General features: G+C 47.7%; 1 protein-coding gene across 2 annotated transcripts in view; it reads left to right on the forward strand.

The window, feature by feature from the left end:
* The window catches only part of LOC308623351 ((E2-independent) E3 ubiquitin-conjugating enzyme FATS), a gene marked incomplete at both ends in the record, with an annotated part of 230962 nt that overhangs the window by 184299 nt on the left and 23247 nt on the right, over window positions 1-23416 (forward strand). Inside the window, 3 exons of one of the 2 annotated variants that reach the window (XM_081245615.1) lie at window positions 14245-14535; window positions 17822-18006; window positions 20100-20277. In XM_081245615.1, coding sequence (XP_081101741.1) covers window positions 14245-14535; window positions 17822-18006; window positions 20100-20277 — 654 coding nt within the window. The remainder of the gene's footprint in view (window positions 1-14244; window positions 14536-17821; window positions 18007-20099; window positions 20278-23416) is intronic. The other variant, XM_081245616.1, reaches the window with a different exon arrangement.

The following is a 23416-nucleotide window of genomic DNA, read 5'->3' on the forward strand; positions in this document are numbered from 1 at the left end:
GCATCTCTGAGTAAGTGACATTCAGCTGAGATCTAAGTGATGAGGAGTCCACCTTGTGAAGGTAGAGAGGATGAGCATTTTAGACAAGAGGAATGACTGGTGAGAAGCCCTCAATGTGATAAAGAATGGAGATGGTACATTCAAGGGACAAGACCAAAGCCAGTGGGGCTGGGCTGGGGGTGTGGGCAGCAGAGGGCAGAGGAGCCAGGGGAGGGGCCATGTGAGCTCAGGGAGGTGAGCAGATCATGCGGGGAGGAGTTTGTGATTTATTTTAGGTGGGATGGAAAAGCTGTAGGAGGGATTTGAGCAGAGGACTGTCATGATTTGACTTACAGTTTCTCAAGATCTCAGGTGGAAGCAGGACAGTCAGCAGAGCAGGAAAGCCACCCAGGTGAGTGGTGTGAGTGGAGATGGAGAAGTGTGAGTGGTCCAGGTACATTCTAGGTGGGTAGACTTAGCAAGACTTGCTGATGGATTCCATGCGGAGAGGAGGGAAGGAGGGAATCAAGGTAATGCCTAGATTTGGGCATAAATAAGACACTGAATTAAGGGACAGGATGCTTAGCTCAGGTGCTGCTTAGGCATTTTCAAATGTATGAGGTGGTGAGTAGACCGCCGTATGTTCACAGGTCCCTGGGAGAAACCTTCATTGCCAGACAGACTGGATGTGTCTATAGGTTCTAAGCACTGGACCAAATTCTGCACTGAGGTGTGGCCAATGCTTAAAGATGCCCGTAAATTCAAGTGATGGAAAAAGTAAAACAAACAGTGAAATGCTTCTAGATGGAAATTAGAAATGTTAATGCCAATAGAAGATTGAGAAAATGTAGCCAATTTTTAGAAAATACTATGCTTATGTGAGACAAGGCAGACCAAAAGTTCATTTTCAGTGCTGCTAAGTTTTGAGTTTGGCCCACGGTGCTGTTGGTATTTTGAATGCTATTAACATTTTTATCACCACCTTTTCTTTAACCGTGTAACTACAGAAGGATGTTGGTGTTTTTAACTGTGATTTTTTTTTATATCCAAGAGGTAATTTTAAAATCCTTACTATACATAATTATAAGCAAATCATGAAAGTCATTAGGAAAATAAAATTCCCTTTTTAGTCATTTTCTTTACAGTAAACTTTTCTGGAATACACCTTTTATTTTGAACCATAACATATGACCATTCCATAGTCTACTAAAAAAAACCTTTTGGTATCCTGGTCATCAAAGAAAAGATGGGATGTATTTTTCAAGGGATAAAAAAAAAAAGCATTACTTAAACTGTGCTCATATAACAAATTGAGCAGGACTTCAGATCGCCCCACACCTAAACCTACTTAATGACAAGTAACCTTATCTGCTGTGATAATCGAGAAGGATTGGGCCATGAATCTCCCTGGTTCCTTTGGTTTGTGTTTTTACAATCCCAAATAGAAACAGTACATATGTTTTCCATCACCACATTTTACTTTGAGAAAATCTGGAAAATGAAATGCCTTCATTTCAGCCACATGACTCCTATTAGTCTTAATGGGAGAAAGGCCTCTTCATGCAGGAAAGGAATCATCCCTGAGTGTGTAAATAACAGCAGGCTGGTGGCCACAGTGAGGACTATCTGCACTGCCCATCATCAGCTGTGTCCTTAGGGGCGGGTCCACCCAAGTCAGACCCCACTGGGGATGTGTTGGAATTGAACTGTCAGGGTCTCTTGGGAACTCCGCACCCAGAGAGTCTTCTCTGGCCCACCTGAAGCCCTCCAGCTCTGGGGAGGGTGGGATCTGCTGTGCTTATTGGCAAACCCCTCCATTGCTGATTGAATCCCCTTCTCACTACAGTCTCTTCCCCAATGCTGGAGCTTACGTATGTGACCCTAGAGCTTAAGACTGGACTTTGCCAAGAAATTCTGTTTCTATGCAGGGTTGACTGTGTTGGTTGCTGTCAGGGGCCTGGGGCTGGGCAGAGGTCTGTCATGAATCTCACTGTGTGTTCCTCTCCACTTCCCCCACCCCAGTGCAGATATTTGCATCCCTTTAAATCTGACTTGAAGTGGTCAGGGCATCTTTGGAGGTGAGAAGGGTTAAAGGAAAAATGCAGAAGAGGCAGGGGCTGGTGTTCCCCACTTCAGGCTCATTTTTGCATTTGAAGTTCACCCGAGGGCCTCTGACCTCCCTGCAGGTGGCTCCACATCCTTCTCTCTTCCTTGCTCCCCAGCAGAAAAGCCCCTGCATGACACAAGGAGGGGGCCTGGCACAGTCAAGGGACAGACCAAGACCTCTGGGGCTGGAGAGCAGGGACCCCTCCCCCAGAGCTCCTGCAGGGCCAGGAGGATGGCTCAGTGTGTCCCACTCAAAGGACAGCTCTCATCCCACTATATAAGATGGCCCCCAAACCTAACCCGTATTGACCTTCACTGGCCTTCATCCAGTAAGTTGGCAGAATGGGCAGGAAATAGACTTTGGGCATTTGGGGGTAGGACATGGTCAAAAGACTGAACAAACTGTCTTCCTGCCTATCTATGCCTCCTTGTGTGTATATTATTCCTAAATTTGAAAGAAAAGACAAAGTCTATCTGTATCCCTTATGGATCATATCTTTAAGGCTGTGCCTTAGATATGGAGCACCTTAGGGCTGTGTAAACGATAACGAAGGCTCACCTTTGCGCAATGCATTATTCTTTTTGAGTTTTCACATTGTCCTGTGTTCTCACAGAGCAGGATGGTTATTATCCCATTGTATAGATGAGTAACTTGAGGCCAGAAGGATGGGCTGAGCTGTGCACTGGTTAGTGGGAGGCAGAACCAGGAGGGAGTAGAGCTCCAGGTTTCTGGGGTGTGTCCCGAAGTCCTTCCGTCATGTGTGTCCCGAAATCCTTCCTTCCGTCATGTGTGTCCCGAAGTCCTTCCATCATGTGTGTCCCGAAGTCCTTCCGTCATGTGTGTTCCGAATGCCTTCCGTCATGTGTGTCCCGAAGTCCTTCCGTCATGTGTGTCCCGAAGTCCTTCCGACATCTGTGTCCCGAAGTCCTTCCGACATCTGTGTCCCGAAGTCCTTCCGACATCTGTGTCCCAAATGCCTTCCGTCATGTGTGTCCCGAATGCCTTCCGTCATCTGTGTCCCGAAGTCCTTCCGTCATTTGTGTCCCGAAGTCCTTCCGTCATTTGTGTCCCGAAGTCCTTCCGTCATGTGTGTCCCGAAGTCCTTCCGTCATTTGTGTTCCGAATGCCTTCCGTCATGTGTGTTCCGAATGCCTTCAGTCATTTGTGTTCCGAATGCCTTCCGTCGTTTGTGTTCCGAATGTCTTCCATCTTTCTGAGATGACATCTCGGTACAAACTTGACATCCTGGGCAGATTGGTGACCCTCCCTTTCTGAGGGATCATGCAGATACCAGATAAATGGACCCGACCTTGGTGGGATTCCAAGTAGCTGATGACCCATCTCTGCTCACCAACAAATTGACGGAAACTGTAAACCCTGCTGAGATGCATCAGGATGTTTTAATAAGTATGGCGCAGGATTTTACAAACATGTCTCTGCCATTTTTGGTGAATCAACAAATACAGAGATAGTGAGTCACAGAACAGAGTTACTGAGAAGTGACTTTCAACTATCTGAAAACTGTTGCTCTGTGAAGTTTTTTTTTTTTTAGTGTATCACAAATGACTATTTTTGAAAAGTTTAACTTTGAGCTAATTTTCAACTTACAGTGAAAAAATAGCACAGAGTTTCCTTGTACCCCTCACCCTGCTTCCCCTAATGCTAAAATGTGCGATGTTAACTGACCATTTTAAAAAACATTTTCTTAAATCAACAAGATGCAATGCAACCTAAAGACCAACTGCCTGGAAAGTCACTTTTAAGGGATGCTGTACTTACCACACAGCTTGACCCCAAAGCGTCCTTCGAAAGGCACCAGGAGAAACAGAGTGGCTCCAAGGACAGGACGAACTGGATAGAACCAGAGAGTGTGAAATGCAGTGACCCACCTTCCTAAGAGAAGTTGTGGAAATCTCGTTTGGGGTGTTCAGAAGTTTTAAAGCCCAGTGAAAACCAATCCACTATCCTTTTTTCTTACTGCTTTGAAATCAAGAATAAGTCGGGTATTCTGACCAAAAAAAAAAAAAAAAATGGGAGGGAGTTTTGGTATGGGAAGAAAAGTGCACATCCTACCATCATTCTGTATAATTCACTGCCAGAGGTGCCACTTCATACAAAACAACACTCAGCTGTATTAATTGAACATTTAAAAATGTCACAAGAGGGCTTCCCTGGTGGCGCAGTGGTTGAGAGTCCGCCTGCCGATGCAGGGGACACAGGTTCGTGCCCCGGTCTGGGAAGACCCCGCGTGCCGTGGAGCGGCTGGGCCCGTGAGCCATGGCCGTTGAGCCTGCGCGTCCGGGGCCTGTGCTCCGCAACGGGAGAGGCCACGACAGTGAGAGGCCCACATACAGAAAAAGAAAAAAAATGTCACAAGAAAGTGATTTCCTATTCTAGCCAATATGAGACAGCTCGAAAGAATAAAAATACATGGGGCCTCTCTCCGTTCCCCAGGCTCGTGTATTAGATACTGGTTCAGAAGGAGCTTGTAATTTTTTGTGATTTTGCCTCCTCCACTTTGCTCCAAAATAATGATTTTTCAGTAAGATGATAAGTTTATTTTTGCAAAGAAATCCCTCCCCTCTTTCGGATGTAAGGGAGATGCTTCTGCCAGACACAGATACTCACTGTAGCAATTAGAAACAGTTCAATATCTTCCCGTTTTTCCATACCTAAGTGGCTTCTTGGGACAAGCCCATAAACAAAATATGTTTTGTTCCTTCTGACAAGAAGTAAATAAGTGAGGAAGTCCACATGAAACCCGAGGGATTAGAAAGTGAGCACTTGTTGGGTGCAACGCCACCTGTTTATTTCATAGGGAGATGATGGCCTTCGGGGGGAGGGGGTGGGGAATGAAAGTACATGTGCTGTACACGCCTCATAGTCTTGGGAGATGGAGACAGGGCAAACCAGCTGGCCTCAGGGTCTCATCCTCTGTGTATTGACTGCGGCCTGGCAGGCTCTGATTCAGGCTCTTTTGGCTGCTTGATTTATTCTTTGTTACTATTTTCACGTGGCCTGTGCTTCTCTGAAGAGGCCTTGGGGAGTCTCTCCAATTCTGATTTTCAAAAATAGTTCTTCAAAGCGTGCAGCATTCTTAGAAGAAGATGCACACAGGGCCCCATGTTTCCAGCTGAGTTTGGGTTGACATGATTGAGGTTTGTAAAAAGCATCTGAGAAAACCAGAAGAATGCCATCAGCCAGGCAAGGAAGTGCTTCCAGCCGGTGGCAATAGCACTGAGAAGGAGAACCCAGAGCCTTTTCCACGGGAATTCCGCAGCCTTGGAATTCACTTCCTTTTCTGACATGGAACCCTCGGAGGTATTTATATCTTCTCCAAATGGAGTTTCCAGATCCTGGAGTGGAAATGAGGGTCTGGCTGGGGTTGGAGGGAGGAACCCGCCTGACCTGGGAAGGCGGGAAGTGGAAGTATTGTATGTCAGGCAATCGCTTCTCTTCCTGGCCCAGCCCCACAAAGCAAAGAAATAGGGGGTTCTTTACAGCCAGAGTCCTGAAACCACACGTGGAAATGGACTGTATACAGGAAAACACTTTGAGAAAGGGAATTCTGAGATCAGAGCCCTCAACAGTTTTCTAAAATCCCTAATTTTGTAACTCACTCTTTGGGCCCAGACTTTGATCATTTTAAGCACTTCAAATTGGCTCTTTAATTTTGTTCATTTCCTTCACCACTCAGCACGGAATCAACCAGTTTCTGGCTTATGTCCAGTGACCGCTGAGTTAAGGTTAAAGGTTTGCTTCTTCTAACACCTGATGATTTCTATCTTCATCTTAATTATATTAAATGAGTCCCAAACAGATTCATAGGCCCATTTTCTACTCACGTTTGAAAAGAAGGGGAAATGCGGTGTATATTCAAATGATTGCCAGAGAACAAGCAGTCCAAACGAGGATGACAGCCATGCCGACGCTGGGGGCTGCATTGGGATATGGCAACATTTAGCCTCCGAGGGTGGAAGACGTCGTGGGGGGTGTTGCTTTAAAATGTGGGAACGTCAAGATGTGCCTGTGTGTGGACCGCCCAGGGGCTTACGTCAGATCAGCCCAAGGGGATTACGGCTTTCATCTGGCCGTAAGCTACTCTGGATGAGCCCTCAATTGCTGGTTTAGACGGAGGCCTCCCTGAACTGCCTGGAAGGGTTAGTTTCATTACAGATACTAACACATTTTGTGTTTTGCTGCCCTTTGGCTTTCAAATCAGCCTTTTCTACATCACTTTGACATGTTCATGAACTAGAAGACCCCTCTGGGCTCCATGAGTCAGTTCCCACAGAGCGGCTTCATTCATCGTTTGGTCGTTTGGACTTCTCGAACAGGCGACAACACCCTCAGTTCAGTGCGGGAGCCAGAATTAGCTGCTTGGCGGTTCTACGCCAGGTCTGTCCAAGTGATGTCTGTTGATTCTGTGGTAGGGCCATTATTCCCCAGGGGCCTGATCCCTCGTCCTTAGATCTGTGCCTTTTGCCCTTGGCTTGTTTGCCGACAGAGGACCAGAGCAGACTGGCCAGCGATGCAGGCCAGGTCTGCGGACCATCTTGGGAGCCCCCTAGAGTGGATTCCTAGTGGGGGCATTTCTGGGCTGAAAAGTAAGTTCACATGTGATTCTGTTGGGCATTGCCAAAGTTCCCTGCCCTGCAAGCTGCATTGAAAGGCTTTTTCTTTTAATAAGCGAGTTAAGTCCATTTGTATTCACGGAAAGATTGATGTCTGGTGCCAACTTTGTCATAAATGCATAATTTGGTTATATTTGCTATATCTCTTCATCTCTAACATGTGTTCATTGCTTTTTATTTATAATTTTTTCCTAGTTTTTAAGAAGGTTTGGATCTTCGTTCTAGTCATTACATTTCTACTGGTGCCTTTTTAAAACTGTAGTTAGTTTACAATGTTGTGTTAGTTTCAAGTGTACAGCAAAGCAGTTCAGTTACATATATTTCAGATTCTTTTCCATGATCGGTTATTACAAGATATTGAGCGTAGTTCCCTGTGCTATACAGTAGGTCTCTGTTGTTTACCTATTTTATATATTGTAGTGTGCATCTGTTCATCCCAAACTCCTAATTTCTCTCTCCCTTTGTACTTGTACCTTTTTGAATATCCTTCGTCCTTAGTCTGAGAGCAGCTGAAGGGATAAGAGAGGCTGGGAAACTGGAAGGGTGGTCTGGGAGTCTTTAAGACTGTTCTTCCACATTCTTGCTCTCCTTGTAGGTATGTGGCAGGACTGCACATCCCTCCACTTTGACAGTCTGCTGTGGCCAGTGAAACTGAGCTATCGGAAGACTTGGGAGTGGAAGCCCTGATGGGCCAGTGCAGACAGTCTGTGCCCTTTCTCTCAGGGGTCACAGAAGCAGAGGCCCCGGTGGAGCCTGCATGAGCCTCTGTGATGAGCAGAGCCCCTTGGGCTGGCTCTGGGGGTGTAACTTGTGCTGCACCCACCTGGGAAGGGGCTCCAGGGAAGATTCTGATTCAGTAGGTCAGAGGTGACGGCTGAGGCTCTGCGTCTCTAACAAGGTCCCAGGTGTGGTCGGTGGTGGTGTTCATAGACCACATTTTTAGTAGCCAGGTACTGAGTCACAAAAATGTGTTTTTGTTCTTTGTTTATTTACCACATTGTAACCTAACTTAGTAGTTCTCAAAGTGTGGTTCCTGGAATAGCAGCCTCAGGACCACCACCTGGGAACTCAGAAATGCCCATTTCTGGGCTGTACTTCAAGTCTACTGAGTTGGAAGCGCTGGAGCTGGGCCGCCCTGGATAGTGGATGTCAACAAGGCCTCCCTGTGATTCTGATGCATGCTACCGCTAACCTGGCCGATCCAGACCCATACCTTGATAGGTGGGGTCAGATCAATTACGACTTGCATTTAGTTTTGAGTAACAACACATCCAAAAATCAGTGGCTTGAAAATGTAAGGGTTTATTTTTGTTATAAAAGAAATCCAGGGGTGGGCAAACAAGGACCTGCTATATAGCACAGGGAACTATACTAAATATTTTGTAATAACCTATAAGGGAAAAGACTCTGAAAAAGAATATATATATATATATATATATATATATATATATATATATATATGAATATATATATGTATACATATGTATCACTGTGTTGTACACCTGAAACTAATACAACATTGTAAATCAACTGTACTTCATTTTTTAAAAAAAGATATTTAGGGATGGGCAATCTGGGGCAGGTATGGCAGGCCCACAGTGTCCTCAGGAGCTCACGCCTCTGCTTTCTGCTCCACTTTCCTTCAGGTATGACCCTCATCATGATGCTTGTAGAATAGTTGCCAGGACTCCAGCCATCACGTCCACACCCACAGTGAATACCAGCTGAACATCCCCTCTTGAGACCCTCCCGGAAGTTCTCCCAAAGGACTTCTGCTTATATCTCACTGGCTGGAGCAGTAGCATACCACAAAAAATATGATTTTTTAGCTGGGCCCATTATCATCTTGAACAAAACGAGGATTCTCTAAGTTAAGAAAAAAGATAAGAATGGATATTGAGTAGGCAACCAGCTGAGTCTACCAGAGGTGGTGGGGACTTAAGGTCTTCAGTGATGATGTTAAAGGCATGGAGAGAGCATTCTGTGAGCTGAAAGAGTTGTTGGATCTCGTCAGAGAGTAGGAGGTTTTAATTTACTGGTTCGGGGGAGAAGCAGCTCTGGGTATGGGTACATTTCAGGTATGGAATGTGGCTGTAGGAGTGGGGACTGGAGTGGAGGTGATGGTCATTGGCTGTAGGAATGGAGGTGATGGTCATTGGCTGTAGGAGGGGCTGGAGCAAGCAGTCCTTGACATGAGATCAGGAATTTTATTGTTTTTACTCTGCATCCCAAGCATTCTATATCAGTACCTGGTATATAGTAGGTACTCAGTGGATAGTTGTTGAATTGAAGATAAAGAGGTCAAGCAATTTCTTTGAAAGAGCAGGTAATGGGGTAAAACTCTGACCTTGCCCTCACCGCCCCCCCCCCCACACACACACGATTCTGGGATGAGACCTGGCTCTGAGCAGGCATTTCACTCTGCAGGAGCCTTAACTAAGATTCTTCTCTGCTGCTCCCCTTGACACCTGGCAGGTCAGTTTGATTTTTGTTTTATCAGTTTTTACCGTGCAGCATTACCTGCTTGGTAATTCTCAGAGAACCCAGGAAAAGCCAGAGGAGGAGGAGAGGTGAAAGCCTGACAGAATTATTAAACAGAATGGAAAGGTGGCCATCAACAGCAATAAGTCTCCCAAATAATAGTATGATAATGAACCTGTGCTTTTGTGTACCACTGGTATGGCACAGGGTGGTCCTGTCTAGTTATAAGCTGTACCCAAAATGGAAATGAAAGGGGAAACAGCCGTGTATTACTCCACTAGAAATGTGCTGTACCTCCCAAAGAAGACCACTGTGAACATTCTTGTGAGTGACGGATTGTCAATAATTTTTATTTTTTTAATATTTCAAATTTGACGGTGATAATTTATTGCTTTTATAATTTACAAAATGTTTTTTAAAAGGAAATATGACTTACTGAAAAGAATTATCACCTCAAATAGTCACTTCTGGAAACTAGCAGCAAGTTTTGAGAAAAGCTTAAAATATTTTTTTCTGTGCTTCAGGAATCTGAGTCATGCTTTGGGATAAAGGATTATGGGAAAATTGATAATTTGGGACTCTGTTTCCTTGGTGTCAGGTAGAAAGGTGTGATCTAATCATTGACTGGAACTTGTGTCTCTTATCACCTGCAAGAGAGTCCAGGTAACTCACTTATTAGAAAACAGGCAGGTTTTTGTGTGTTTTCATGTGTGCATGTGTGTATGTATGTGTGGGTTTTATTTTTGCCTTCCAAATACTTGTTTGTATGTTTTGAGATTTTTGTTCAACAGTCTTAAAACTCTAGGATAATGACATAATTGGAAAAAGAGCTCTGTCCAGTTACTCAGTGTCCATTCTAGATACTCTCAATGCGTGAATGAATGACCCTTTACTGTACATGAAAGCTGTGTGCAAACTCCCCACGTAGTATTTTTTTTTAATTGAAGTATAGTTGATTTACAATGCTGTGTTAGTTTCAGGTGTACAGTGCAGTGATTCAGATATCTATATATATCTATATATATATCTATATATATCAGATTCTTTTCCTTTATAGGTTATTACAAAATATCGAGTAGAGTTCCCTGTACTATACAGTAGGTCCTTGTTAGTTATCTATTTTATGTATAGTAGTGTGTATGTGTTAATCCCAAACTCCTAATTTATACCTTTCCCCCTTTCCCTTTTGGTAACCATAAGTTTGTTTTCTATGTCTGTGGGTCTCTTTCTGTTTTGTCAGTAACTTCATTTGTATCTTTTTTTTTAGATTCCACATATAAGCAATATTATATAATATTTTTCTTTCTGTGATTTACTTCACTTAGTATGATATTCCCCAAGTCCACCTATGTTGCTGCAAATGGCTTTTCCTTCTTTTTTCATGGCTGAGTAGTATTCCATTTTCTCTGTGTGTGTGTGTGTGTGTGTGTGTGTGTGTGTGTGTGTGTTTGTATTGCAGGATCATATGGTAACTATTTTTAGTTTTTTAAGGAACCTCCATACAGTTCTCCACAATGGCTTTAACCCACATGGTATCTTGAAACTTGACCCTAGAACAGTAATAATGCACATACTGCATCTTCCCCCTTTTCCCTCTGAATGCAGGGTTCTTCCAATCCCTTGCATATTTTGTCCTAACACTGTATTGACATCTTAACAACAGTTCTCGGCACCCCCCGCCACCCCTATCTGCTCCGGGTTCCAAAAAGGGAAGGTTCCTTTTAGAGGTCTGTAGCTAGCTACCGCCACCACTTTTCCCAAGTCGGTTTTATTTCTTGGCCATCGCCCCTCCCCACTTAGGTCGCCTTCTTTAGGGAGAGATATTTACTGCTTACAGCAGAAGAAACCTGTTTACTGTCTAGGAAGGGCTCATATGGACAGGAAGTCTCGTTTCCTGGAAAGGAAAGGACTCGCTCGTGTGTTTCCGCTGGCCCCGCTGCCTTTAGACGCCCCTTCCTCCTTGCTGTCTGACCTTCAAGTTGATGTCTGTTCCCCTGATTTCTTCTCTTCCTGAAGGTGCCAGCTCCAGCCCTGCTCCGGCTGAGTGGATGGGCTTTGGGACATGAAGGTTCCCAAACACAGGTTCTCTTCCCGATCCGATCCTCTCCTCTCTGCCAGGAGCCGTTTATCTCATTTGTTGCCGCACCCCGCCTCCTCTTTCCCCCCTTTCTGACTCCCTGCCTGGGCTGCAACATCCCTATGTAGAAATTTAACAGAAATATGCTGAAACAATTATTGGCTGATTTTAAACAGAAGTCTAGATCGGGTCGGAGGCAGGGTACCAAATGGACACCTCTTTCCATGAGGAAATCAAGTTTTCATCTGCTGCCAGAAGATGAAGTCTTGACCAGTTAAAAAGCAGAGAAAGTACCCACCAGCCTCGTCCATTGTAAAAGCTTGTTGTCTGCTTTCTCTGTTGGTTGTTTCTCTATGAGTCATCAACAGACTCTTTTATGTCATCTTCTGTGTACTGTAATTGCAGGTAGTTTGAGGATTTCTCTCCTGTTAAAAGGGGAGAGAATTTCACCTGCTGGAGAAATTGTGTGTGTTTTGAGTACCCAGGGTTACCGCCTTTTCCTTCCTCTTTAGCAATATCTGTGTCCACGAATTAGCATGTATTGAGCAGAGAATACCTTGCCTTTCCCCTCAGCAGCAGCCTCCTGTGTCCCTGTGTCAAAATTGGGGACAGCAAAATCCTGCCTAAAGTGAGGGGGTCTGTGATTCAGCCCCGGGCGCTGTTCAGAGTGGCTTTCCATTTGATGGATACACAGTCCTCTCCAGCTCACTTCTTTGATTTCCAGTGAGATGCACAGTTATGGGGTTTGCTGGAGGAAGGCCCACAGGTGAGGCAGGAAGATCAGATAGGTAAGCTATACATAAAATGTAGATGCAGGAGCTTTAAAAAAGGTGGTGATAGGGCCTCCCTGGTGGCGCAGTGGTTGAGAATCCGCCTGCCGATGCAGGGGATACGGGTTCGTGCCCCGGTCCGGGAGGATCCCATATGCCGCGGAGCGGCTGGGCCCGTGAGCCATGGCCGCTGGGCCTGCGCATCCGGAGCCTGTGCTCCGCAACGGGGGAGGCCACAACAGTGAGAGGCCCGCATACTGCAAAAAAAAAAAGGAAGCAACGGAGAAAGGAAGAACTATTTTAGGACTTTTTTTTGCTTGTGCTATTTTATACTTAAACAGAATTGACAGGTTTTGAAATACATGGTTGGAAAGATTTTTCTGTACAAATTAGCAAAGCCCAACTTTTCCATAGGAGGCCGTATCCCTCTGCAAATGATAAGGTCTGTAACAGCCACCGTTTGGGGGCACTTTCACGTACAGGCACAGGGACCCAGAGGGTACTTTACCTTCATTTTGTTTGTTTGTGGGAATCGGAATGCTGGGTCCACCCTCTCGTTGGCCCCCCTGCCTCAGGTCCCACAGCCAGGTCGCCCAGCGAGGGGACTGTCTGTGTTCCATCTCTCCCCACTACCCTGCCGGCCTCACCACGCTCAGCCGATCCTCACCGGCTGGGACGCCAGGACTCAGGGACAGAGAGGCTGGAAGGAATTGCAGACAACTGGCATTTTAAGAGAAGTCACCACTCTAATCAGTGCCTGGTAGTCATGGGCTCATTTCCTTTTTGTGTATAAGACATCTCAGAAAATATGATGAGAATCTCCCAAGAATCTCAATTATTCCAGTGGTTCCCAGGACCCTTTTTCTGCCCCCCGTATGCAGGAGGTCTGGCTGTGTCCCACCAGCAGCCGTGCCTGTCTCCCCTTAGGTGGCCTCAGCATAGGAAGGAGATGACACCTGGTCAAGAGTCACTGCCTTGTTTAAAGTGAATAACTTTTAAAACTTTATAGAGTATTCCAAAAGAAAAAGAAAGAAAGCAAAAACAAAGAGTACAAAACAGGCAAAGAGTGAAAAGAAAGTCTCTCTCCCGCCCCCAGTTCCTGGTCCTGAGGTGCCCTCTCCCAAGACAGTCCAGTTCCCAGGGTCTTTGGGGTCCTTCCAGAGATGTTCTGAGCAGATAAGCAATGACTGGGAAGGCAGATCTGGCCCACTGTCCATACTCTGTTCACTTGATAATGTGTCTTAGAGATGACTCCCCCTCTACCCAGGAGCATGTGCCTTATTCTCTTTCACTGCTGCAAAGCAGGGAAGTGCTGTAATGTATTTAACAGTCTCCTGCTGATGAGCATAAGGTGGTTTCCAGACCTTTGATATTACAATGTGGCAACAAGCAACACGTTGTACACCTTTTAGACCCACTGCTTTATTAGAGGTGAGCACAGACGGCTGATAAATTACATCCTGCACCTGCACTCGCCATAAGACGTAACCCGGCATCATTGTTTCTGGAATAATAATGATAATGAACATTTATTAAATGTTTACTATGTATCAGGTACTGTGGTAAACACCTTAGCTAGGTCATTATTTTGTTATAGTATTACCTTGATTTTAACATTTAGTATTTATATTAATAATATGCTTACATTGTTTATCATATAAAATATGATTATATACATTCCATAAATATATTGCTTATTATTTAAATAGGTAGATTTATTACAAAAATAAATATATTAAAATTAAATATATAATATTTAACATTATTACCTTGTTATAGTATTATCTCAATTTTATAGATGAGGCCAGATAGCATGTAAGTGGTGGAGGGGGGATTTGAACCCAGGGTATCTTCCCCCAGAGTCAATGTGCTCAACCACCCATTCAATTATCTACTGTCTGGAAGGTCTTTTGAGCTCCGAAGGGTACCAGGGAGCATGGTTTCTTCAGAGCCACGTGCATGAGAGCAGTGCATGTAGAGGGGCTCCCGAGTGAACCCCGGTGACATCTGGCCAGAACTGGTGACCGCATGTCGTTGCTGGGTGAGCACATGCACGTCAGCATCAATGGCGCCTGTCCCCTTGAGGCAGCCCTGCAGCCCATCTGCCTGTCTCTGGGAGAGCGTGGTGTGCAGAAGTCAGTACGTTAGACATGGGCTCATCAGATGTTTTGAGCACAATTCTCATTTTATTTTTAGTAGAACCAAAAGTATTTTCTGGAAGCAGCGAGAAGCAACGAGAAGGAGCGCATGTGACTGCATCTGCTCCCCCAGTGGAACAGAAGCTGGTTAAAGACCCCCTTCCTGCTGGGTCTAGCTCTCCAAGCAACAGCTGTCAGTCTAGTGACCTCTCTGAACCCGCAGAGAGTCAACGGCAAAGCCTCCCGAAACGCAGCCTCCCTTTACCTGGGTCCCTTTGCCCCTTCCAAGATTTATGCACATCTCTGCAGGAAGACCACGGTGTTCAGATAGAAAGAGAGTTGCTGGAAGGTAAGGAGCGAGGGAGGTAGGGTTGAGCTGATGCTTCCTTGATCTTCATAGGGAACACGGTGCAGGGTCTTCCTGGGCCCTGGTTCACTTGAGCTTCCCTTATGAATCTGCCTTTTCTCCAACTGTGCAAGCAGAGAAGGAAGCAGGACCAGCAGGTTTAAATAGTGGGCAAGTTCTACCTCCCAAGCAGCAAGAAGACAGCACTGCATGGGTCAGGAAATCCCAGCCCTACTGTGCACAAGGCCAGCGTTGCCTGAAGCTGAGAAGAAGGCCACTCCCAGGTGCCCAGCAGGTTCTCGGGCCTCGTTAGGGAACATTTGAGATCTGGGGGGGCTGCCCTGAAGGCAGCAGGTGGTCCTCAGTAACTGGCCAGGATAATGGCCAGGGAGTGGAGACCCCACATGTGCCAGGCGCTTAACAGACAGAGTGCACTGACCTCACAGTGCCTTTAAGACAGGTCCCCATCTCAGCCTCTCACAGAATTCAACCAGGCCATCGTTTCTCTAAAGGCCAAGTGGCTGACCTCTACTAAGATTGCAGTGACCATTGATATATAAAAAAACATAGGAATAAAATAGAAAAAAGATCTGTGGTGCCCAGTTATAACAGAGGAAAATCTAGATTTCCTGTCACTCTAAAGATTCTCCCAAAGAGCTATGGATGAGGACAGAAAGGAAAAGATGATAGAGCTTTGGATTATAAAAGTTAACATATTTATGGTAATTGATAAAAACATTTTTTCTTGAAACCCACGTGAATCTCTAGCTCATTATTCATCAATACATTAAAGGAGTATGTATTGAATACCCACTGTATACCATCAAAGAAGCATTTATTAAACACCTACTGTGTGCCAGGCACTGTGCACGGTGCTTCCTGCCCTCCAGGTGCTCTCAGTCCAGTGCCAGAGACATCGGGGTTGTAACTGTGCCTGTGGTGAGCCATCGGGAAGCTGAGGATGGCCCCAGATGCTGCAGGGAGGGGCTGGACAGAGACTTCTTCCTCAGGAAATGATTTTGAGAAAGAACTTGAAAGCTGATTAGAGGTTTAAAAATCAGACCTTAAGGTGAAGAGCATTGCAGGCTGAGGGAAAAGCACACACAAAGCAAAGAACGGATGGAAAGAGCATGGCTGATTTGGGGTCCAGGGGACCAGAGTGCAGGGGTGGAGGGGACTGAGTCTGAATCCAAGGTCCCGTGGGTCGAGTTGGAAGGTCCGTATAAATCCACTAAGAGAGTGTGGACTGAAGCCTGGGCCAAGCCCTTGAGGGGGAACAGACCTAATTAGATTTGCTCTGAAGGTGATTGTCTCCTGGACAATGTGGAGGCCGGATGGGAGAGGGCCAGGCAGGGAGGCTGAGACTGGCTAGAGATGAGTACAGACCATGCCACTGGGGAGGACTGGCCACAGCAGTAGAGACTTCGAAGATAATGGACAAAGCTTTGTCATGAGCATTGGAGATGAGTGTGTCAGGACTGCCCTTGCATCGCTGGATCTGTGGTGGGGAAGGATGGGAGGAAACCGTGGCTTCCCTGAGTATAGGGAATAGAATAAAGGTTCACAAGAGATGGAAACAGTACCACGGAAAGTGTAATTAGCTCTAGCCGGAGGGGGTTGGGGGACAGATATCTGGGTTAGTGGTTAGACCTGAAGCAGGGATGGGGGAGCAACAGGGAAATCTCCAGAAAAAAACTGGAGCAAATGCTTAGAAGAACAAGGAGAAGGATTTGCGCACCTCTAAGCAGCATGTTGTTGGTAGAGCATCAGAACTGGTAGCTGGAGGGCAACACCCACCATGAACGAGCCATGAGAAGTCTGCTCTCCTTGTAGGGCTTGTAGGTAGTAGGGAACATTGATGGATTTTGGGTGGAGACAGGACAGCTGGTCCAGACCACAGAGGATCTGGGTGTGAATGGCGGAGGTTATAATGGGGGGTCAGTTAAGAGATTCATGGGACCATGGAGATGCGTCCTGTGGCCACCTCTCCACACCCAACAGAACTAGCTGCTCCTGGGCACCTGGGCTGGCAGCGTGGAGAGAGGCATGGTGAGTATGATGCGGTCCAGCCCTCAAGGGAGTCACAGGCCTGTGGGGTTAAAGCATCCTGTGACGGGCCCACTGATGCTGCTGAGTGTGTGAAGTGTGCTCCACGGCAGGTACACAGAGGAGGCAGGTGGGGGCGTTTTCCTGAAAAACTCAGGCTCAGCCTAGAGGTAGGAGGTCACTGGGTGGGCACCAAAGGGGCTTCGTGGAGATGGGGAGGCGTGTGTACGAGGAGTGAGGGGACCACCAGTGAGTCTCAGAACCGGAGAGGGTTGGTAAGGCTGTGGTTAAGGCTGGTGTGGTGAGGGGAGTCAGGGAGCCCAGATGGGAAGAGCAGGCTGGGACAGACACTGTGTTCGAGGTGGAGCAGTTGGTCAGTAAGTGGTAAGTGAATGCGTATGAATCGCCCACTTTCACCACCCCGAAGGCAACCCTGCCCGAAATGCTGTGGCATCAACTCATCCTCTGACCTCTTCCACCAAGGAATGTCAAAATGGCCTCAGGGGGCTTCCCTGGTGGCGCAGTGGTTGAGAGTCTGCCTGCCGATGCAGGGGACACGGGTTCGTGCCCCGGTCTGGGAAGATCCCACATGCCGCGGAGCGGCTGGGCCCGTGAGCCATGGCCGCTGAGCCTGTGCGTCTGGAGCCTGTGCTCCGCAATGGGAGAGGCCACAGCAGTGAGAGGCCCGCGTACCGCAAAAAAAAAAAAAAAAAAAAAAAAAATATGGCCTCAGGATGAGGCCCAGTCCCGCGCCGAGACAGAGAGAGTTCCAATTATGAATGTAAAGCCAGGGCTAGTCTCTGGTAGATTAAGGGGAGGGATAGGTAATTGAACGCCGTTCCTCTGTCTTACATCATTAGTGTAGCAAACATAAGATAAATTAATACACAGTCCCCAAACAACCCAACTGAAATAATTGTACAGGACACATGTAATAGGAAGCGCAGAATAGATAAAGTTTCTTTGCATCGGGAGCAAAGGCATTTTGAACGTCAGAAGCCACGGGAATACCTCCACGGCATCACTAGCCAGTCTCAAGGTCTGGCTGCCTACAGACATGCCTCCCCGTGGCCAGGGCAGCTGGGGGTCTGTGATGAGGCGTGATCTCGTGGGCTTAACGAGGCCCATTAATAACCCACTGGTGTTTCTATTTTCAAAATTGTCTTCTGGGTCTCACGGCCTTGAGGAACCAGGAGAAAATCACTGGGTGCTCTCTAAATGGAATTCTAATCTTCTCTCCCAGGAGATTACACGTGCTGTGACTTGGTTGTTAAAATAAAGGAATGCAAGAAGAGTGAGCAGCCCACCACGCCCGAGCCCGAGCCAGCGCCCACTGAGCCAGAAACCCCCCAGGGACCAGAGACCCACGACCTGCCGGAAGACTGTTCCAAGAGCCAGCAAGTGCCCACAAGCTCCTTGACCTTGCAGGTAAGGCCTTTCATGCATCTCGGTGTGATTCCCACCAAGGGGAGACTATTCCCGAGGAGCCTGTGGGCACATGACCTCACTTCTACTTCTGAGGCTGGAGACCTGACTCAACTTCCTGGTGGCTGTGTGACTCTGGGCAGGTCCCCTAACCTCTCTGGGCCTCTGTTCCACCATGTGAGTAAGGAGATGATGATGTCTGCTCCACTGGGCTAGGATGGGGATCGCATAACATCAGCAGTGACCATGACTGGAGCAATGACAGCATTTGTTGAGAACTTTCTGGTACCTAGACATGGAGGGGTCACTTCATGGGTGTCAGGGCCTTGCATTCTCATGGCACCCCCGTGAGGCAGGAGTCCCTACAACCCTATCTTCAGATAAGAACATAAGCCTTTGAAAGATTAAGGAAGTCCCAAAGTCATGGCCTTGAGTTCAAGGATATGGAAGCTCTCATTTTGTGTCTCTCCCCAATTGTAGAAGTAATATGTACACATTTTTTAAAGTTCAAAAACTACATAGGTATAAAGATTAGAAGGACAAACAGTCCAGAGAAAGCCGGCTATGCCTTCTGGGAGACACATCATGCATTGTCAACAGCCCTGCTGATGTACAGCAGGCTCCACCTGCCGGCCCTGCACCCCTGTCCCCCAGGTGGTCCCACCACGAGAGACTCATGTGCTCCCAAAGCAGCTTGAGCCTCCATCCTCAGGGCAGGCAGCCACGCCTGGGCCCATAGGCCGTCCCCAGGGACCATCTCTCCAGGCCCCAGTGACTCGTGCCTGGGACCTGTGGCTGGCACGTTGGAGGCCAACTGGCCAAGAGACTCCTTTCCTGGCACAGCAGCTAGGGGCGCGAACATGACATGGATAGAGCCCACGTCGCCCTCTCCCTGGAAACCCTGAGCTCCCGAGGGCTGGGAGAGGAATGAGGCAGAGGACATTTACACTATGGCAGCACCTCCAGAGGGCCTGTGCTGAGCACCTGCTATTTGCAGATCTGGGACAGTGGCTGTAAGGGATGCGATGTGGAGGGGATAGGGCACCTGCCATCCGGGAGCTCACAGCCTAGCATGGCAATATGTGTGCATGAATCACTCGCGCGGGGTGAAGTACCCCCATGCTCAGGCTGAACAGGGCAACCTAGCAGTTTACTGGGAGAACCGAGACTTGAGCCGATGGGTGTAGCTGGGGGTGGTACTCCAGGCAGGGCATCAACTTGAACAGTGGTTTGTAAGGATATCAGGTTAAGACAGTGAAAGGCAGGGTGGGAAAAGCATGGGACACCCACAGCTGGGGGTTGCCAGGCGACCTACCACATTACGACGAGCCTCAGTTTTTGCCTCTGTCAAATGGGGATAAATGTATCTGCCTTCCAGAATCAATGTGGGGATTCTCAGACAACAAGTACACATAAAGCATTGAGCTTAGTGTCTAGCACAGAGCAGAGTGCGTCAGTGGTGGTTATTCCTTTTCTGTAAATCTGTGTTAGGGGCTTCGTCCATGCACAGAGTGGTGGATGCAGTGAGAGATGAGGCCGAAGAGGAAATACGGGAATGCTGACCTCCCCTATGGAGCTTGCAGAACCATTCTGCAAAGGCAGACCTCTCCTGCCAGCTCTTTCTTCCTGGGAGGAGAAGCTGTTTCCATTAGCTATGATTACTGTTTCTCCTGAAAAGACACATGCTTCATGCTGGGAGGATGATCTGGGTCTGTGCTTCTTAAGGCATCCAGCTCCCTGCAGAAGCAGCTGACTCGGAACGCCTCCATTCCTCTCCCACCTGTGTCCCTTCGGAATATGGAATTTAGGGCATTCAGATTTTGGAAATGGATTAATTGACAGGGAGGAGAAGGAACGGGTGGAGGTGTGCCTTTGCACTCACAGTTTGCTGCTGGTGACTGTCAGTGGTGCTGCAGTGGGGCCCTTGGTGCTGACTGAGACCTATGTTACCAACGTGTCTGTTGCCATCTTTCCATGAGGTGTTGGGAGAAAATTGGGATGTGCTCATGCATCAGCCTCTCGACCCAATCAGACAGATGTGTTGCCTTCCTGCGTCATTTCTCTTAAAAAGAAAATGCTTTCCTGGCTCCTCTTAGGAGGCCCTGGAAGTCCGCAAACCTCAGTTCATTTCTCGCTCGCAAGAACGTCTGAAGAAGCTAGAGCACATGGTACAGCAGAGAAAAGCCCAGCAGAAGGAGAGCCTGGGCCAGAAGCAGAGTCTCCTTCCTGTCCGCGCCAATAAGAAGCAGTTCACCGTTCCCCACCCTCTTAGCGGTAAGCTACAGGCGGCTCGGGAGGGCTGGCGAGACTGCCGGATCCTAGGGCTGCGACCTTCACCCAGGCTGGTGGTCCAAATGGTGTCCCTGCCATATGCAGGACTCATGTTCGCCCAAGTACCCAAACCTCAGGGTCATACAGCCTGCCCTGGAAGCCAGCCCATCCTGAGAGGTCATATACGGGCACTGAACTCAGCAGAAATAACTTGGGCCACAAATTTACCATTTTAGCTGGGAAAGTAGCAGCCCAGGGTAGCCGGCTCAGATTCTGGACTCCTTAACAGATATTTGCAAGAGGTGCCCTTTGCCCTTGATAGATTGCAAATCAGGTCTCAGGGTGAGAGGTTGACTCCAGTTTGTCTATATCAACATTCATCATCTCGAAACCCCTTTCCTGCTGTGAGCTCGGAGAAGGGATGGCCAGCTTTCCAAACGCCGGGAGGCCGGTGTCGCACTGACCCTGCAAGGGCAGCGCTCACTGACTCACTGGAGAAGTCGTTATCAGGCCCCTTCTCTGGGCCAGGCCCCTTCTCTGGGCCAGGCCCCATGCTGGGAGCTGGGGAGAGTGCAGTGAGCAAGGCTGGCCTCCGTCCTTTCTTCGTGGAGCTTATAAACAGACTATTAAACCAGCGAGAATAACAAGGAGAGACAAGGGCACAGATGGGGACATGGGAGCATATTCTGATGGCCTGCCAACTCAAATCTTAAAATCTGGAGGCCTGGGGAAACCTCCGTTTTATTTCTTTGGATAGAGGAACAAGATCTTTCTTCCTAGGAAAATGTTCTGGCCCCCAGGAGGTGAAATCATGGGTTTAATTCTGAATAAAAGTCCTCTGGGGAAATAACCATATTCAATAAAATGCAGCTTAGCAAATATGACCAAGATCTTACAGGGGGGATGGGGGGGTACAGAGGACAGAGGGGTTGGAATAGGATTCCTGTTAACCACGGGCAGGCTAGGTCCCCCTCAGCCCCCCGCAGTTCTGCTGGGGGAGTCGTCCAAGACCCCAGAAATGGCAACCGTGAACGCATCCTTCTCGTGGTGAAGGATTTAGTAGTACACCTGCTGCTCAGTCCCAGTAACACTTTCCAGGATGCTAAGAAAAGGAAATCAACAAAATACACGTGCAAAGACTTTCCCTGCTTGAAAATGTGTCTCTCATCGGCTTTGGAAGCCGATTGGCAGATATAGACTATTGGGGTGTGTTCTCTGGCGGCTCCTTAGTTTCTGGCTCAACAGAGAGCAATCTGGGTTCGGGTACAGATTTCTCAGGTTGCCACGAGGCACCAAGTGTCAGTTACAACTGGGGGTCCCCCCAGGGCCTTCAGTGTCCAGGGTTGTTCTGGGGAGGGCTGCCAGGGTGCCCATGGTGTGTGGGCCACTTGGCCTCCATGTTTTTGAAGATCCTGCTTGATGAAAATGGTTAGATAAACAAATGTGTTGTCAACAAATATAAAACAGTGTCACGTTAGAGCTCAACATATGTATACACAAAAAATGGTGTCTAAGAGTCTTCCTTTTCCGTCAGCTCCCGTCACTTTGTGTAGAAAAAATTGGAGACGCGTGGACATTTGGGAACTTGTTATGCATGGGGCCATTCCTGCTCGTCCCCTGGGCCAGCTGCCTTCCGGCTGTGCCATACCGTGGGCCTCAGTGTTCTGGAATATCATCATCTCAAATATCAGAGGGAAGCTGCCTTGCTCATCTGTATCCATTTCCTAGGGCTGCTGTAAGAAATGACCCTAGACTGGGTGGCTAAAGTAACAGAACTTGATTCTCTCATAGTCTGGAGGCCAGAAGTCCAAAATCCAGGTGTCCACAGGATTGATTCCTTCCTGAAGCTCAGAGGGAGAATCCATCCTATGCCCCTCTCTTCACTCCGGTAGCTTCTGGCAGCTTCTGGCATTCCTTGGCATTGCTTGGCTTATAGATGCATCATTCTAATCCCCGCCTCTGTCTCCCTTGTGTCTGTGTGTCTTTGTGTCCAAATTGCCTCCTCTTATAAGGGCACCAGTCATTGGAGTAGGGTCCACCCTCATCCAGTATGACCTCATTTTAACTTGCATACATTTGCAAAGACCCTATTTCCAAATCAAGTCACAGGTACAAGGGAGGGGGCTTGAACATATCTTTCTGGGGAGACAGTTCTATCCACTCCATCATCCAGTGGTGATGTTTTGCCCCAAACAGATTTTATCCTTACATGTTCACATTCCTTTGAATGAAAATCTTAAAATTGTGTATAATAATAAAAGGTGATCAGACCCAGTCGACAGTCTTAAATAACCGAGGCACCTTTTTATTACCCCAATTCCGAGACGGTCCTGATGACTAGAATGCTCTGGGCAGGCTTCAGCGCACGATTTTATGGCCGCTCTTCCGATCCCCGCAGTATTTATGGTTGATGAGAGGTTTACTCTCGTGTTTGTTTGTGTTAGGTCGGCTCAATCAGACAACTTCTGAAACGAGAGCCTTGTGCGAGCTCTGGACAAGCGCAGGGAGTGCTTAAGGCTCCATTAATCGAGTCTGCAGTACACATCTTGTCTTCAGCCTGTCTGCTGGCAAGATGATAAAAGCGAGATGCAGATGTTTTTCTTACACGCTAAATTAGTTAATAAATCATATTCGTGAACGAGCTCCGGCTACAGTGTCAAGACATCTGTTAGAGGGGAGACTCGGATTGCTTTCCGAGCTGAGATAGCTGCCTCTGATCAGGGCCCACCTGGCACAGACCTGAGAGGTTCGGGTGGGACCTCTGGCAGCTGACAAACACCCACTTGTGGAGGGGCCGCCGGCAAAGCGCGCACCTGATATCCAGGACAATTACAGCAAGGGCCGGAGGGCCAGCTCCGCTTCCTGTTGGCTGATGAATCCTGAGCAGCCTCTAAGGCACAGGGACAGTGACACACGTGTGCGGACACGCATATGCACGCTCACGTGTGTGAGTTTTCAGTTGGCTCCCTGTGTGGAGATGGGGGATTTTCAGGACCAGCTGGGACCAGAGCGAGTCTGGGAAGCAGCGTTATAAAGGTCCTGCCTACAACCCGAGCCTGTCTTAATAACTCATCTTCTGTAGCTTGAGTTCTCAAAGCCAACAAATGCCTGGCCTCTTTCCTTATCCAGGAGCCACCTGGGC

Source organism: Mesoplodon bidens (assembly GCF_964165515.1).
Source record: "Mesoplodon bidens genome assembly, chromosome: 1".
NCBI lineage: Eukaryota > Metazoa > Chordata > Mammalia > Artiodactyla > Ziphiidae > Mesoplodon > Mesoplodon bidens.